Source organism: Panulirus ornatus, chromosome 73 (assembly GCF_036320965.1).
Source record: "Panulirus ornatus isolate Po-2019 chromosome 73, ASM3632096v1, whole genome shotgun sequence".
Lineage (NCBI taxonomy): Eukaryota > Metazoa > Arthropoda > Malacostraca > Decapoda > Palinuridae > Panulirus > Panulirus ornatus.
This window is the reverse complement of record NC_092296.1, coordinates 5,386,187-5,398,416: the sequence shown is the minus strand read 5'-3', so window position 1 is coordinate 5,398,416 and position 12,230 is coordinate 5,386,187. Positions and strand designations below refer to the sequence as shown.

General features: G+C 37.6%; 1 protein-coding gene across 4 annotated transcripts in view; it reads left to right on the top strand.

Moving 5' to 3' along the window:
* sws (patatin like phospholipase domain containing sws) overlaps nt 1–12,230 on the top strand; it is a 90,035-nt gene that overhangs the window by 67,664 nt on the left and 10,141 nt on the right. For 2 of the 4 annotated variants that reach the window (XM_071661133.1, XM_071661134.1), the window contains exons 18-21: nt 4,632–4,795; nt 8,046–8,198; nt 8,712–8,916; nt 12,034–12,116. In XM_071661133.1, coding sequence (XP_071517234.1) covers nt 4,632–4,795; nt 8,046–8,198; nt 8,712–8,916; nt 12,034–12,116 — 605 coding nt within the window. Of the gene's footprint in view, nt 1–4,631; nt 4,796–6,539; nt 6,705–8,045; nt 8,199–8,711; nt 8,917–12,033; nt 12,117–12,230 lie in introns of those variants that run through there. The other 2 variants (XM_071661135.1, XM_071661136.1) reach the window with 2 other exon arrangements.

The window sequence follows — 12,230 nt, the reverse complement described above, 5'->3', positions numbered from 1 at the left end:
ACACTCGACACCTACTCAATGAAACAAAAATCCTCCCAATACAGTTCCACTTCAATATGCTTAGCACTCGGTTCTGTGTTACAGCATAAGATCCTTCCCACCCAAACTGCTCTATCACTAACCACCAACCCCCAAGTAGAAGTAAAAATCTTATCCCAGCTTCACACTTCATTAACTTCTGCTGACAGATCCCCCCCCCCCCCCCCCCCCCACTTCCAACAAATTTAACACTGACAAAACACATACACTCTGAAATAAACTAACAAGCACTATACAACCTCTAAACCCAGTCTTAAACTCCAACCCACCAGACATACACCTCATCAGATACTATGTTCCCTAAACAAACACGAGTCACATTCTCCCACTTTCACTCTGGACATCACCCTTCACTACAACACAAAAAACACCATTTCAACATATCTCAAAGCCATTCTTGCTCATGATATAACACCAAGAAGATATTATTGAGCATTTACTTCTCAGTTGCCTTGCACTCTCTACACATAGATGTACACATAACTTCACAACACTATACGAGCTGTGTCTCAACTGGTAGTTGTGGCCACTGCCTCGAGTGCTGCAAGAGCTTCATAGTGATGGAGGGGAATCTGGAGCAGGAAGTAGGTCTCTCAGATTTATAATCAAATTATTTACTGGGAAAACTGAATTGTAAGAAGTGTGCAATGAATACTGATGTTGCAAGCCACAAGAGTTGCATCAAGTTGAGATGAAGAGTTGCATTGAGATATTGCACAGCTTTGCAGATCAAGAAATGACTGTAGAAAGGTGTGACTTGGACAGCCCCTATAATTATAAGCTGCTGAGGTTTTGATGTCCTGATGGGATTGAGCATGTTGGTATAAGCTTACTGCTTAATTCATAGAGGATCATAACATATTCTTCCAGTTCTTGTGACAGTCAATCACAATCACATTTGTAGATTAGCAGTTTTGAAGAAATAATTTTCTCCAGTGCTTTTTGTTTGTTGAGATTTCTACATATGGGCAGATTCCTTGTCAAGGTTGAGGACTGTATGGTTAGAAATGACAAGGGGAACATTACCTTCTGGTTGAATACTGTTGTTTAGGATGACACCTCGGGTAGATCTCTGTTTCATGAAGACGAAATGTCTTATACCAATGTATGCTCCTTTTTTGATTATAAGGCAGTTGTAATTGAAGCCTTAATCTTGCTGATTCTCAGACTGTTAGGTTTCCAAGAATTAGTGCATAGTTGCCTTGCAGTAGGTGAGACACCTCTGATGAAAGAGACTAATGCTGTTCTGCCATTTTCCTCTAAGATTCTTGAGTCTCTCATAGTCACCACCATTTAGAAGAGCTCCAGTAGAACTTCCTGTTTTGGAATTGTCTAATTTGGATTTTTTCTTGTATATTTGTAGAGGAACATATGAAGACTTCTGGACAGATGATCTTTTTTTATTCGCTCTATACTTAGAAACTCTATATCTCGGTTTTGAAAACTTTTCCACTTTTCTTGAAAGAATCTGCTGTAACTAACTAGGTGAATATAGTTTTCCTTTAGCCTTCCATTTGACAAGTAAAGCCTGTAACACTGTAGCATTATACAATGTTCCTTTTTCAAGAATCTTTTCTATTGGCATTTGACATAAGTGATTGTAACCCTATTTGGAATAGGCTGTTGAGATCCATTGTTCTTCGGAAACATTTATTTCCCTCTTCTTAGCATTGGTTAAAATCTTCGAAGGCCTTTAATCTTTTACAATAGGTTTTTTGGAGGGGATCATTACCCCACAATGTTGTCTTCTGAAAACCCTTTCCTTTAGCTTTAGCGTGAGGAAACAGATAATCTTGTGCAATGTTTGGACGGAAATCCCTTAAAGTTGAAGGTCATCTTTTATAGGTAAAGATTAGTCTAAAACCAAAAAATTATGTTAAATGAGAAGATTTATCTTAGGAATAAACTTATTGTAATACAGTACAGGAAGTATGTCTCATTTGTAGTGTGAGCCTTTGTGGTGGGATGCTTACACCTTTCTTTTCTTTTTCTCAGAAAATTACAAGAGAATATTTCTTTATTCATCGAAGTTCCTTGAAGCACTCTATCTTTCTAAAGCCAGTATAAGGAAGGATCTTTTCATGTTGGATGAAAAAGGTGATGTGCCTTTAACAGTTAGGTGTGAAAGAAAAAGTCCAATTTGGACTTTTATTTGGATCTTAGAAGAATTATTGGTGTTTGTGCCCTTTCCTATGATACATGGAGACAACAGCTCTGTCTTTATATCATGGTTTGAGGACAATATGTGGTGTGAGGCGGTTTGATCGAGTAAGTAATGTAAGGGTAAGAGAGTTGTGTGGAAATAAAAAGAGTTTGGTTGAGAGAGCAGAAGAGGGTGTTTTGAAATGGTTTGGTCACATGGAGAGAATGAGTGAGGAAAGATTGACCAAGAGGATATATGTGTCAGAGGTGGAGGGAACGAGGGGAAGTGGGAGACCAAATTGGAGGTGGAAAGATGGAATGAGAAAGATTTTGAGTGATCGGGGCCTGAACATGCAGGAGGGTGAAAGGCGTGCAAGGAATAGAGTGAATTGGAACGATGTGGTATACTGGGGTCGACGTGCTGTCAATGGATTGAACCTGGGCATGTGAAGCGTCTGGGGTAAACCATGGAAAGTTCTGTGGGGCCTGGATGTGGAAAGGGAGCTGTGGTTTCGGTGCATTATTACATGACAGCTATAGACCGAGTGTGAACGAATGGGGCCTTTGTTGTCTTTTTCTAGCGCTACCTTGCACACATGAGGGGGGAGGGGGTTGTTATTCCATGTGTGGCGAGGTGGCGATGGGAGGAAATAAGGGCAGACAGTATGAATTATGTACATGTGTATATATGTATATGTCTGTGTGTGTATGTATATGTGTACATTGAGTATGTGTATTATATAGGTATGTATATTTGTGTGTGTGGACGTGTATGTATATACATGTGTATGTGGGTGGGTTGGGCCATTCTTTCGTGTTTCCTTGCGCTACCTCGCTAACGCGGGAGACAGCGACAAAGCAAAATAAATAAAAAAAATATTTTTTTTTGTACATATTTGCCATTTCCTGCATTAGTGAGGTAGCGTTAAGAACAGAGGACTGAGCCTTAGAGGGAATTTCCTCACTTGGCCCCCTTCTCTCTTCCTTCTTTTGGAAAAGTAAGAAACGGGAGGGAAGGATTTTTAGCCCCCCCCACTCCCTCCCCTTTTAGTCGCCTTCTACAACATGTAGGGAATATGTGGGAAGTATTCTTTCTCCCCTATCCCCAGGGATAATCATGGTTATGTTTAAAGATAAAGGTGTAAGTGTGAAACCACATTTTTGTATGGCAAACAAATATTAAAAAAGAATATGTGTCCTATTCATGGTTCACAGATTTACTTGCTGATAATTGTAGATCTTTTCATATGAAGTACCTCTAACAAGATATCATAGGTACTCGTTGAATGATGCTTTTAAATAGAACCATAGAGTGGAAATGAGTTTCTTGTTTGTTAGGAGCATTTATCAAATCAGATCATTCAAAACTTACAAATTGCAAAATTGCAGTGATTTTCATTTATTTTTGTGAACTATCAGGATCATATGAAGTGCATATGAAAAAACTGTCATCAGGAACTTTTTTGAAATGTTGATTTTAGGTCTTCAGATATACTGGTTCTGAATGACTTTCTAGTCTCATGGGTAAAGGCTACATGATTATAGTTTTAAGGTTCTGCTTTTTGAATCTGTGTCTGACAAGAGTGTATTTAAGATTTAATTCCCCTGACCCATTATTAGGTGTGTGTCAATGTGTCAGATGACATGTGGATGTACTCTGTTTAAGGTATAGCTGATGTCTGTCTCCCCTATATGTGTACCTGCTTACAGTGTGATTAAGTACATGTCATTTGGGCTTGAAAGAGAAATGCATCTATCACCCAACTACCCAGGTGCCTCTTGTTCGTTTTGGCTCCATAGTGTGCTGATTTTTGCTGAGCCAGTAGTATGCGACCATCCATGAGCACTGCATGACCATACTTATGGTAAGTATAATTACATGTTCCAGCCATCCCCTTGCCACATTTGGCTGGCTTATAATGAATGGTTGTTTCAGAGTGACAGGCGTTAAAGTTTGGTAGTTTTAACATGTTATCCAGCTGTCCATCTCTTCAAATAAGGCAGCATGTGTTGTTTTAACATTCTCTTTCCTAACCCAAAACTCATTTTTGTATTGTGCAGGAAATATGTCCGATTGCCTAAGCGGCTGTATTTCTGTTTGTACTGTTGTTATTTCATTATAGATTATATTGTTTGATCATGAAAAAATTCACTATGCTGCTTATAGTAAATGGCTAACTGCTAGAGTGTAGAGGGATAAATATTACTGGGTTGTTTTAACTTGAAGAGGATTATATGCATCAAAAGCATATCCTACATATAATGATAATCCATTTTTTCTGCAGAAAATATTGTATTCTGTGAATTCATCGATCTTAATAGCATTAACAATGCAAGATGAGTTGATACTCACTCTTCATGATATTTATGTATTCCACAATGAATTAATATTATTATTCCTCCTCCTCCTCCCCTTCTTCCTGTACCTCCCAACCCTCCCCACCATGTAGGTGATGTGATGCGTAACAAGTGGAGTGTGAGCAATATTCTTGCGATTGATGTTGGCTCGCAGTATGAAACTCAGTTTACCAATTATGGAGACTGTTTGTCAGGCTGGAGTGTCCTCTTCCGCAGGGTCTTCCCCTTCAAATACTTCTTCAGGAAAGAACTCAGGGTGAGAAAATTATTGCAAGTAAGGTTGATACTAATTAATGTTGGTATGAAATGTAAATATGTGGAATTGTATTAATTGAGCTCTGTAGTTCCAGTTTAGAATTGTTCATTAATGCTGTTAATCTGTCAAACTGCTGATTATGTACTTTGCAAAATATTTCAAAATTAGAACTATATGATGTTCAGAATATGAAAAATTCACTATTGTAGTCTTCAAGTCTTTCTGCTACCAGTTTACTAGGATTTTTGAAACAGGCTAAATAAGAAAGCTGTAAACCACACAAAACAGGCATTCAACACTTCCTCAGAGAGACAAAGATTCTATAGATAGAATCCCATGCTTGAATTTCAATGTCTTGCAACATCACTGGACTCTTCTTATCTCGACCACTCCATAACCGATCACCAGTCATCATGTAGAAATAATTGATTGACCCCTACCTTGCCCCCAAGAAGCCTATTCTCACATATCCATCCTTCTGCAACAAACACAAAAATAAAACCATTTTCAATTTCCTCATGTATAACCTCCCTATACCTCCATCAAACCACAGTTTGAAGGTCATCTTTTATGCAGACTTTACAGTCACATCACATCACTCTTACATCAGCAAACATGCAGCAGTATGGTATTCATTTGGAAAAATAGCTCGCAAAAACAATTTTTGCATCCCCACAGAAGTCTTCAGTTCCTCTTTTGACTTCTGACAGACAAGAACTCAACCTGTGCTTTCTAGTCACCTTGTATGGAATGGGCATCCCCTCAACAGAACATTATCTATTTTAGGCATCATGTGTGATACTCGTATACATTCAGTTCCCACTCCAAAAACATCAGCATTAAAGCAAAACACAAAATGAATACCCTTAAAGCACTAACGAATACCATATTTAGGCTAGGAAGAAAATCTCTTTGCATCTTTTACAAACAATTCATCCACTTCTCACTAAAATATGCCTCACCTGCCTGGTCTTACATCCTCTCAAGTAAATATGCATAACGCTTGACATGATGCTGCCTATACTTGTAGATGACCCAGTACCACCCTCTTCTGATCCCAGCCTTTAGTACTCTGTGCTCATTTACATCATTTACTCGTGCAGAAACATTTTCATTTTCTTTCATACTTGGTCACCATTTCTTGCATTAGCAAGGTAGTGCCAAGAACAGACAAAGAAAAGCCACATTCGCTCGCATCCATTCTTTTGCTGTCATGTGTAATGCAACGAAACCACAGCTCTCTATCCACTACTTGGTGCCATAGACTTTTTTCTCTGGTTTAGCCAGGCTATTTGGTTCAGTTCAGTGACATTGCATAATTTCAGTTCATTCTATCCCATGCATATTACAGCCTATATTAACAAATGTTTTTTTTTTTTTGTCATTTAAATGTCTTAGATGTATATATTTTGTTTTTATTGATCAATATGTCATAAATTAGAAATACTTGGTTAAGATGAGGGGGCTTGGAAGTTAACATCCCTTGCACTGTGAGAACTTGTCAAAGCTTTGAGTGATTTTGCTTTAGATAACCTTTTCTGGGAATGCATCCTCTATTAGGGGTGAGGGTTCATTCATCATCTTTTATATTAATTTCTCACGTACAGAGTCTTATGATTATATGTATGGGCACTTGCTTGGTAAGGGGTAAAAACCATTTTATTCCCCAAAATAAGTGTTTTCTTGAAGATTCATCCCCTTCGGCCACCATACAACATAAATTTAGCAGATGCTTATTTATTAGGTCGTAGTAACCATGAAGCTCCCTGTCCAGGCCTGTGACATTACAGCATGAAGATGAAGTCATACCATGTGGCCAACCACACCTGTTCGTTTACTTGCTGTGCTACTTTAAGGAATTGCTTGCCTTTGCTTTACATTGGCTTACATTGTCATTAATTTTCTTTTACTGCTCAGGTATGTTGGTTAAGTATCCTTGTTTTTATATCAGTTTTTCCATGATTTGAATCAAAAGTAGTTTGTTGTATATAGACATCTAGTGAAAAGCGACTCCAAGGACATGAGCTGCCTCAATTTGGCAGTTAACTTAGACTTTGTTTTGATGGGTCATTCCAAGTACTATTGTGTTTTTATGCACTTGCTTGTTTTTATTTTTGTGATGACTTTCTAGTCTTTCTCTCAACAATGATGTGATGGTTTATAACATCCCTGACTTGTATTTGATGATTATTTAATACTTGAGGTATTTTGGTAGGACCTAGGCTTTGATGGTCATACACAAAAAGTCAGGGTTGGTGTTAAAACTGTTTCTAAATGGGTTGGGACACTAGGTTAACTGGTTAAGATGTTTAAATCTCACAGGGATGAGGATGGTGTCCCAGGTGGTTTTCTTCATGAATTCAGTTGTTATTTATCATTACTGACATGACACCTTGACTTTTATTTGTGTTAGGGATATCTTGTAATCATATATATATTTGTAGGGGGAACAAAGCCAGACCCCAAAGACCCATGCTTCAATTAGTGCATTGATTATACACAAGGGAACTAAGTTGGAGGGTTTTTACCTGGAGGGAGTCCTTGCAATGCTTCATGGTATTGTGCATTCATGGAACTTCATTGGGGCTTTATCTTCACTGCACAGAAACTTATGCTTAAGTCAAGATCATCTTTTAACTTTGCATCATCCATATAAGAAATGAAGATAGTCCTGTTGTGTAAGGTTTCCTTTCCCTTTCTAGTGTACTGATGATTGTAATAGTTGAACAGAGTTAGAATGTATCCATCCAGATGTAATCTTTGCAATCCGGGACAGGTCTGATCTTTGCAGACCCTCTACAAAGCTTTGGATGTATGATACAAAAATTCTTTTTCATGTAGATGAGCATATGCTGCATCTTTTGGATATGGGTAAACTTAGTTTTATTTTCAATAAAGGTGGGTTTATAGTGACAGCAGTACTGCAAGTATTTTTAGCCTGATGTCTCAGAGAAAATTGTCCCAAAATAGATTTGATGACTACTAGATTGAGCCTCTACTCTGAGGTTTTGACATCAGTAGTCAGTGAATGATTGTGTGTGGCAAGTTACTTTGTATTGTTTGGTCCCTGTGAATGAGTATCAGTCATTCTTGTATGAAGTGTATCGGATGAAGTGGGTTACTCCTCATGGATACACCATATTTTAGGGGGTATAATGTTTTAACTTATCATTGAGCAAGTTTTCTCTAAGATGCTCATACTTTGTGTTAATGAATATCTGGTATACCCAGTTTTTTTTTGTCTTCAAAGGTGCCAAACTTGTATGAAATCCAGTCACGGTTATCATATGTGTCATGCATCCGACAACTAGAAGAACTGAAAGGAAGTGATTACTGTGAATATATTCGTCCTCCCATTGACAAGTATCAAACTCTCCAGTTTGGATCTTTTGATGAGATTAAGGTAAGCAGATGTTTGCTGTTTTCCCAGTTTTTCTTATTTCATTATTTATTTTTCGTGCAGTCATTATTCAATTTTCTCTTTGTATTCTTCCTGAGGAAGGCAGGTAGCAGCTACTTCATGCATGTGACTACCAACCAACAGTCTGTTATATTCAGTAAATGTTTCAATCACTGCTCTAAGGTCATCGGCATATAAAACTATGATAAATGAGGTACTTAACGAAGATTACTTATACACTATCTTGCATTGAAATTAGGGAAAGGCCGCATAAAAAGGAAGGCTGAGGAAACGATATATTTATGTCCGTTGCTGTTGTCAAAAAGATCATTTGTAGAAATGTTATGGAAAGTTATCTACTTGTCAATCAGTCTCACTGTATCATTTTGCAATAAAATTGTTGGTAATAACTTGATTCATAGTATGCTCACATCTTCCCCAGCTGTTTGGATTTGTTGTATGTTATATTTCAAAGTTGTAACTTTAAAAGTAAGATAAATGTATTAATGAATTCAGGAGGTGGGCTACCAGCATGGGAAGACGTACTTCAGTGGCATGCTCAAAGGTGGCCGTACTGTGGAGTGCATATACCAACTGAGTAATTTGAATGAGCGCTGGCGAGGTGAGAAGGTCTGCCTCGATGCCTCTCCTGCAAATTTTACAGACTTAGCTCAGATTGTCTGCTCAGTTAGAAAACCCACTGCTAACAAAGTAATAGAAGGTAGGTCTCACATGCTGGTTTATAATGTTGTTTGTATAATTACACTGCTGAATTATATAAATAAGCATTTTTTTTTAATGGCATTGAACAATCCTGTGGGTAAGATGATTTTCATACAGTACTTGAAATATTGCAAAGAATGAAGAAAGGATTGATATAACTGGGAAGCTTTTCCAACTTTTGGCCATGGTATTGTTTATACAGTATATTTTCATTGAAACATTTATCTGCAATGGGAGGGATAGGATAGAGTAATGTGCTATAACCTATGAATAATTCCATTAACTGGTTGTGAGGGAATGTAAGCTTAAATGAATGGATTCTCTTGGACTTGTTTTAAAGACAAGAATTTTTAAGGGATGCTTGTAAAATAACATTAAGGACATCAATATTATGTGTAATAATCCCATGGTGATGAGAGTGGAAGAATATTATCCATTGTTACACCTGGTAGCCAAAAACTTTTTATGGAATAATTCTCTTTCTGTTATTATTTGGTAAAGATTAAATAAGCCAAGGTATTAGTATGTGGTGTATTTAAACTTCTCTTTTCATTTACATGTTATGGTGATAGTGATGGACTGAAATTGTAATTCATAATTCGATTTATAGTGATAGAATTTTCTTTAATATATTAAAGTTCAACACCATGGGAAGTACTTCCTGAGTCTTACAGTTAGCTAAGAACACTAGTCAGAACCCTTGTTCAGTTCACACTTAAACAAAATACATCTTAGAAAATGTTTCCATAAATCTGTTTAGTGATCTATGTATCTTTCTTTCATACCTGATAACTTTTTCTCACTGTAACAAGGTAGAGCCAGGAAACAAAGGGCTGCATCCACTCACATCCATTCTTAAGCTGTCATGTGTAGTACACTAAAACCAATGTCTATATCTGTCTGTATCTCTGATACCCTTTCCCTCTGGGAACTCCCTCAAGGGGGTGACCACGGAAAAAAAAAGTCTCCGTTACTGGTGAAATCCAGTGCTGCCTCTTGTCATTGTAGTGCCTCACCCTTAACAGGCCCCTGGCAGAGGGCAACTCTAGTGCAAAGACAGTTTTAGTGGTAGTTAGCTGTTGGCAAGTAATGTACAAACCCTACCATGATGCCAGAATCTTCCAACAAATGGCGTAGGCTCAGTAAGCCCTCTTTGCCTGGCAGGCAGTTAGATCACCTTTTTTTTTTTTTTTAAGGCATGTGACTTGGGTATCCATTCATGCATGCTGTTGAGAAATGCATATGTCCAGTTGCTTCTTGCTTTTGTAGAACATAAACAGAAATAGGTTCTGCATTTCTCCTAACCAAAAGGTTTGCTTGACTTTACAAAGAATACCTTTGCACTGATTCTGAATGGAAATGAAAATGGAGAAGGATTCAGGAGAAAATTTTTTATGGGTTAGTGTTCTCTGTTACTGATGCAACAGGACATCAGAGCAGGAACAGTTAAACTTTTAGTGGAGGGAGAAAGATTTAGTAGAAGAGGGAAAGTAGAATTCCTTCCTTGCCAAGATAACATCTACTTTGTGTTCATCTCAATATGAGGCATCCTTGCCAGTGAAGCAATACCTGTCTTAGTAAGGAAAGTTAGTAAAGAAACTGCACTGTGATGACAACTGAGCTCTTACAAAGTGTAAAAGTTGGTATTTCAAGAGGGATAGAGGTTGGGTATACCCAGGTAGAAGAGATGGGAGCGAGAATGTGGTTGGAGGACCCTAAGTGGGGAGATAGAGTGTATCTGTAGTGAAAGGGTTCACAATTAAAGAATCATTTTAGATACTTGATTTTCTGTTCTGGGTCATTAACAAGGGGAAAAAACAATTTTGTGGTGAACATGGAAATCCCCTCTATAGAGGATTTCAGCACTACAGCAGTGCTTTGTGGCAGGAACTCAAATTGTTCAAGATGAATTAGTGAGGAAGTGTATGAACCTTAAAGACAAAATTACAGAGGGTAGAGATGTCTTGAGGCACATGGCATTATAGTTAGGAGAATCAAGATGTACAAGGCAAGTAGGAGTAATTTCGGTAGTGTGTGAACAAATGCTACCAACCTCCATTACCTTTAACACTTGCAGTAGTTCAGGAATGTGAGAGTAAACAAAAAAAGATGCATCTGTGGTTTCACATTTAATAAAACTCAAGACAAACTAAGTCTGATGCACTTGCTGGCCAGACATTGTTTAACAAAGGTAGAACTAGACAATGTATAGTAGCTGTTATGTAATTACATTGTTTAAAAAATGTCACATTCTAGAATGAGAGTGTACAGATTTTGTCAATAATAATTTTATGCAGATTGAAAAAATAGGATTCATGGTATGGTACTAGCACTTAATGCCATAATCGATGACGACCTTTTTTGAAATTGAATGTTTATTAATTGATACAAGGATTTTATGAAAAGCCTTTGTGTGTTTATGATCATCCTCCCAGTGACCTGAACCCACTTTATATGTAGGCTTGTGACATAATGCAGTTATTATCCTTGATAAGAATGACTGTGTTTCGAGATTCAAGAGTTTGCCTGTTTACTCAGTATATTTCAGTTGCCCGAGTGATCCCTCTTGCCCTCTATACCTGTCTTTATAGGCTGCTGGTAATGTTGAGTCATGTTGCTATTGGTGAAGGATGAGGGCCAAGCTTTCACACCTCTTCTTTTTTTTTTAAGTAAATGAATTGGAGAGACTTGTTTGTAAACTGGGGCAACGTGCTTGTTGATATTGCTATTAGTGGTATTGAAGCTATTGTACAGTTTATGGAAAATTTCCCATTTGATATTGGAGCCTCTGAAAGGGGTATGAGCACTAGTGTCCTTAGCTCACTCTGTCAAGACTCTTAAATAAACATGTCAAACTCAAAGCTCATGTTTGCATGGTTTTTGTTAAGGCATAATATGTAAGTAGTCATAGATTTTTCAGGTTCTTGTCTTGTCAGTGATGCAGCCAATACCTCCATATTTCTCTTAGTGATAACTTACTCACCAATGAAGATCAAACAAATGACATGAGTATACCATTGTGCATGAATTTTAGAATGTGTATTAACTAGTAATAGATGTACTTGTGGATCAGACCTCTCAATTTGCCCTTCCCCGCTTACCCTTTCATTTTCAGATTCATCAACGGAGTATGATGAAGATGACGTAGGTGGAGGATATGCATCTGAACCCAACACAAACACAGAATTCTTCCACAAGGTGCCCAACTGTACTATATGTATATTTTTACTTCGGTTCCTCAGTTTTTATGGATAAGGATCAATCAGAATCGAAATTATCCAGAACAGGTGTTACGTTGACTCTCTTACATTT